This window comes from Galeopterus variegatus, unplaced genomic scaffold (assembly GCF_000696425.1).
Source record: "Galeopterus variegatus unplaced genomic scaffold, G_variegatus-3.0.2 Scaffold661, whole genome shotgun sequence".
In the NCBI taxonomy this organism is placed as follows: domain Eukaryota; kingdom Metazoa; phylum Chordata; class Mammalia; order Dermoptera; family Cynocephalidae; genus Galeopterus; species Galeopterus variegatus.
This window is the reverse complement of record NW_007726772.1, coordinates 496,101-501,996: the sequence shown is the minus strand read 5'-3', so window position 1 is coordinate 501,996 and position 5,896 is coordinate 496,101. Positions and strand designations below refer to the sequence as shown.

General features: G+C 48.7%; 1 protein-coding gene across 1 annotated transcript in view; it reads right to left on the bottom strand.

Moving 5' to 3' along the window:
• The window catches only part of LOC103589214 (putative ZP domain-containing protein), a 22,384-nt gene extending 18,470 nt beyond the window's left edge, over positions 1-3,914 (bottom strand). Inside the window, exons 1-2 of the mRNA XM_008571121.1 lie at positions 3,698-3,914; positions 2,349-2,660 (exon numbers count right to left, since the gene is read on the bottom strand). Of these exons, the coding sequence (XP_008569343.1) occupies positions 2,349-2,660; positions 3,698-3,914 (529 nt within the window). The remainder of the gene's footprint in view (positions 1-2,348; positions 2,661-3,697) is intronic.
• Between the last annotated feature and the right edge of the window lie 1,982 nt (positions 3,915-5,896).

Here is a 5,896-nt window from a genome sequence, read left to right as displayed (position 1 = left end):
TATATATATATATATATATATATATATATATATATTTTTTTTTTTTTTTTCCTTTTTGTCTTTTTTCGTGACCGGTAACGGGATCGCAACCCTCGGTGTCGCACCCGTACCACGACTGGCAATGGGATCGCAACCCTCGGTGTCGCGCCCGCACCACGCTCAACCAGTGAGTGGACCGGTCTCTATATGGGATCCGAACCCTCGGCGGGAGCGCTGCCGCACTCCCAAGCGGTGCACTCTACCAAGTGCGCCACCAGGCCGGCCCAAAACAGGTATATTTTAAAGTCAAGAAAGAAAGGTTTGGGGTCCTTTATCTTTTCTCAATTCTTCTCTTCTCTACATACGGTACTTTACTCTTAAAGACTGCCGTGGAAGAGCAGCTGACCAAATTTGAAGTGTGACACTATGGGGACAATCACAGAGCCAAGAGAAAACTGAACAACGATGCTGTCAGCATCTTCATGCTTAACCTTCCCGTCAAGCAGAGAGCAGCTGGCAGAGATAGACCCCACGGCCTTGGACGAGGCGGGGGTCAGAAGAAAAGGGCTGATGTCTGAACAGTGTGCCCCATCTACAGCCCCAGAAATCCACTAGATCCCACAGCCCTACGAGGCAAATGCTCCCAACCTCCTCATCCTCATCCAGAGGAGGAAGTGGAGGCACGAAGCAGGCCAGAGGCCTCACCACCAGTAAATGATGAAGCGGGAGGACAAGCTCCAGGCATTTGGCCCCCGAACCACTACCCACCACCCAGGGTGACTTTGCCAAGGCAAGGTACAGTTAATCGATTAAGAACAACTGCAGTTACCTGAAGTTGGGTAACTCACGGCAGTGGATGGTGTTGGCTGAGGCAGAGAGGCTATGAGAGACATAAAAGTGCAGGTAGGGCATCTCTCCCCATGCTTCCTAGACCCGAGAGGCAGCATTGCTTATTTGAATCAGAAAGGTACAATGTCTTGTTTTGGAGACAAACTGCACCCCATCTGGGCATCTCAAAATGGCCCTGAGTTACCATGGTTACAACCACCCGATTCCCAGGTCACTGGGTTCTGCTGCTGGATGCTGTAGTGTCATTTCTTTTCTTTTTTTTTTTTTTTTTGTAAACCATAGCCACAGTGACAGTGCCTTGTGTGAACACCTATCTTTCCAGTTGGTTTGGTTTTGTGATTCATCCTGGACGTGTGTGAGGGTCTTGCCTCCCAGAACAAGTGTCTGTCCATAAAGGGCAGAACCACATTTGTCTGAGGACATACACCAGCAATCTCAGTGCAGGGAGGGAGATGAAAGGTCCCCAAGTGGGCTGTGGATCTAGACGAGGAGCTCCAGGCGGGCATGGAAGAGAACTTGGAGCTGCTGCCTGGCAGCCCTTCCAGGCACCTCTGGTTCACCCCCCACAGCTCTGCCCGGGGCCCTGGTCCCAAACCTCTGGGCTTTTTGAGCCCCCAGCCCTGTCCTCTGGTGTCACACTCAGCATGTGGCTTCAACTCCTGTTTTTCTCGGCACGTTGATTCTGTCCCTTGACTCATCTCATCTCCTTCTGGGACCTCCACACTGCCTTGTCCCTTCATCCTATCTCAGGGGGTTGCTGCCAGGTCTAAACAATACACAGTTTGCTTCTTCCCAGCCAAATCCAGAAGGACGCAGAAATAGGCGGGGACTTTTGACTCCAACCACTGAGTTGATTTGCAGAAACTCAGCTGGGATAAAACCGAGGAGTAAGAACTCTCAGCTAGGACCTGGGCCCCCAGCTGTGAGGGAAGACCTCTGTGTTACCTGTAAAAGGAGGGGAATGAACCAAAGAGCTGGCCCCCAGAGGCTCGCCTCCTCACAGGCGGGATGCGAGGTGACAGGTGGTGCCTCTGCTGTCTTCAGATATGCATATTTATTGTATTCAAATTTTAAAATTTACATTTAAATCTATTCTGATTAAGGATATTTTCAGATATGCATAGGTTTGAATTGATTAGATTAGAAAGTTCACTGTTAATTTTAACTTTTTAAACAGATTGCGTACTGTTTTATTGCTCTGTATTTGTTTTAATGTATTGCCTATTTGTGGCAAGTGGTCCTGGCTCTCTGTTTATGGTGGTGACATAATGTTTCCTTGTAAACTGAATTCATTTAAGTAAAAAAAGAAGAGTCAATTCAAGGGAAAGTATTAAGAAAGTTGTAGTGTGGGTAATAGCTGGGTATGGCAGGGCTGGTGCAGGGGATCTGAATGGCTGGAGCTTGGGAACAGCGGCTGGGGAACTGTCTAGGATTTCCCCACTGCTCTGAGTGCAGTTGGGCAGAGGCTCAAGGAGTCAGAATGTCATTAGCCCTCCACCTGGCTCAGAATCAGGGCCCACCTGAGCAGATGGCGCTGGCATCCTCGTGGTGGCCGCAGTTGTGCACGAGCCAGCCGCTGTGTAGGCACTGCCACAACCTGGCTTCGGTCCCCACACACTCCACATCGTCCAGAGCAATGGGGCCCAGGCCTCGCCCGAAATGTGCCTGCCCGAGGGCCGCGATGGCCGCACCACAGCCTAGCTGCCTGCACACCACCTGGGCATCGCGCAGGTCCCAGCTGTCATCGCACACGGTGCCCCAGCTGCTGTTGTAAAGTAGCTCCACGCGGCCCTCGCACCGGTGGCTGCCGCCAGTCAACCGGAGGGCCACATCTGGGAAAGGCAGACACCCTCATCACTGCTCTGGGGGCTGCCCCTTTGCCTTTGTGCTGGAGGACCACATGGGCATTTCCTCTGAGGTAACTAGCTTTTGGGGAACCCACCCTCCTACTTGGGGAAGAAACCATTGTGGGTGGAAGTGGCTGCAAAGGCACTTTGAGTTTGGTCTCCCACGTCAATGTGATTTCAGGGGGCAGGGGGAGGGGAGAGTATTTTTAAAAGATTTTTCCACAGACTGGATTCTTTGTCTACTTCACTGAGGTTAAAGAAAGCCCTGGAAAGAGAGCCTTGTGTGAAGTGAAAATTGCCAAGCATGCAAACACTCTTACTGTGGAATAGCGTTCTGCTGTAGACTGGATGCCCCCTAACCTCACTGAAGCTCGATCCCCAATGTAACTGTTGAGGGTGGGGAATCCTATTATGATCATTGAAAAGTGGGGCCTTGAAGAGGTGATTGGATTGTAGGACCATGCCTCGTGAATGGATTAGTAATGGTGGCCAGGGGTGTGGTTCTGAGGGCTTTTAAAGGAGGGCACTGAGACTCTGGCTCTCTCTCTGCTCCACCATTTTCTGCATGTGAGACCCCTGCATTGCTGTAAAGCCACCACCACAGACCCTCTCCAGATGTGTTCCCTGCACTGTGGACTTCCCAGCCTCTGAAACTGTAAGTAATAAATTTCATTTTCTTACAAAGTACCCAGCTCCAAGTATTTTGTTATAAGCAACAGAAACAGTCTAATACATGTTCTTTAGACCAGGTGAAAAGAAGTTTTGGATGAAACAGGCTCCAAGACAGGGTCAGTCAAGCATCCTTTCTCAGCACAGTGGGATGTGCTTCTAATACTGCAATATATATGTGGATGCGTTATTCCAGGGCACTGCTGGGTGTTCCGTCAGCTTCTCCAAATCCTATCTTGGGAATAGACTAAAGAGCTGGGGAGATCCCTTTCAAATTCCTAGTGCCCAGTCGAGTGAGTTGGTTCAGCTTCATGATCATTATCAAGCAGGGCTAGAATGATGGAAGGACCTACCCGTAACATCCTCATCCTGCACGAGAGACTCGTAGGATGCGTAGAAGCCGATGTTGGTGACAATAGCATCGCTGTGGAACACCACCGTCAAGCGGTTGGAGGAGGAGGTGAATATCGGGGTTGTCTGGGAACAGAACCTTCCCAGCGAAGAAGATTCACTTTGTGGGCCATCAAAGATCTCAATGAAGTCGTACGGACAGCCATAGAAGTTTTCCATTCTGTGAAGTGAAAGGTATCACCCAGACACAGCCCACTGGGGCTGTCTTCCCTGTAAGCATTGCCTGGAATGGCTCAGGAAGGGATCAGGAAAAGCTACCCGACACCTACATCTCTGCACACAGACTGGAGGAAGTCATGACCCTACTGATGTGAGCAGTAGGTATCCTCCTGTTTCCAAATATCTTTTAATTGTTAAAGTTTTAATTCTACTGTATTTATGAATATGTATTACAAGCACATGGAATAGAACTTAAGTGGTATTGATGGACACATGCTGAAAAGTAAAATTTTCTCCCACCGGTGACTAGTTCCCCCCTCACTTCACTCCCTTTCCCAAAAGCAGCTTCAATGATTTTTTGTTTTTAATTTCCTTCCAGAGATAGTCAATGGCAGCATATTATACTATACTGTCCATGGTTTCCTTGCAGCTCATCCCATAGCAATACACACTGTGTGTGTGGCAGCAATATGTGGATGTACTGCAGTCTACGAACCCATCCCCTCCTGATGGACAAGTAGATTGTTTCCAGTCTCTTGCTACTATAAGAATGCTGCCATAGTCATCCTTGGTGCACATTGGACTTTTTCTGTAGATCAAATTCCTGGAACTGGAATTGCTGGCTTAAAACATCTGTGTTTTTAAAATTTTGATCAACATTACAATTAGCCTCCAAGGCCTAGCTTGCTCTTGAGAATTAAATATGGAAATTTTGTTTCGGGGTACGGTGGGAGAGGGAGGCCGTAAAGCTGGTGTGCAGAACTGGGTGAAGACGAGAGTAACACAGGAAATACCACTCACCTTACCACTGCAAACTTAAGTTTGACATGAGCCCTGACATCCACTTGTATGTCCCATGCACATACCACATTTGTGGGGTACTTTTTAGGATAAAAAGGACTGGAGAAGGAGCCTGAATGATTTGTGAGCAAACCACCACAATGGAAATTTTCATCTGTAAGAAACAGTGAAGAAACCCCATCAGAGGGGACACTGACCTCTGCTGGTGTTTCTAGAGGGGGTCAAGAGGGGACAGATTGAGAACAGAGGTAAAGAAAACTTGTTCTAGGGCTGATGTGCTGATGACTAAAAAAGTTAGCTTGGGAGAGTACCCTGAGTTCTCAGTATTAAACGTATTTTTGTGAGGAGATAATGATAGTGACCGTGCTCAAAGGGCTTTATTAACCCATGTGCACAGATAGCTCTAAGTGGGCATTCTAATGAGAAGGGTGCAGGGACAACGCAAGCCACGTTGTCTGCTCTCAGGGTGATGTGTTGCAAAACAGCTGCACAACTGAGAAGATTCCCAGTCATATTACACACAAATTCTAGCTGGAATCAAGGTCAAGGTTGCCTACAGCATCCAATTTACGGCTGAAATATTGGACTTGGTGTGGAATTTGTTAGAGGTCCCTCAGTGCTGCAGCTTCTCATATGTACAAGGAAGAGAGAATGTTCATCTACGTACTGGAAGTGCTGACACTGAAAATGAAGCAAACACAAAACCACTCGAAGAGCTTACATAACGCTGACGTACCTGCAGGGGGGCTGTTGCCAGTGGAGTCTGTGAAAATGCATAGAAAAAAACGGTACTGTGAGCAAGGATTTTTAGCCAGAACACTCCTTTGAAATACTCAAAAACACTGACACTCAAAAGCTGTGATTTCTCTGTGCCCCAGTGAACAGAGATGACTCGGGCTCCTCAAGAGCTGGGACATTTATGGGCCGGCCCGGTGGCGCACTGGATAGTGCGCCGCTTGGGAAGCGCAGCGGCGCTCCCATCCGAGGGTTCGGATCCCACATACAGACCGGTTCCCGCTCACTGGCTGAGCGAGGCGCGGGAGCAACGCCGGGGGTTGCAATCCTGTTGCCGGTCCCGGTCCGGTACGGGGGCAACACTGAGGGTTGCGATCCGTTGCCGGACACGGAAAAAGACAAAAGACAAAAAAAAAAAAAAAAAAAAAAAAAAAAAAAGCGGGGAA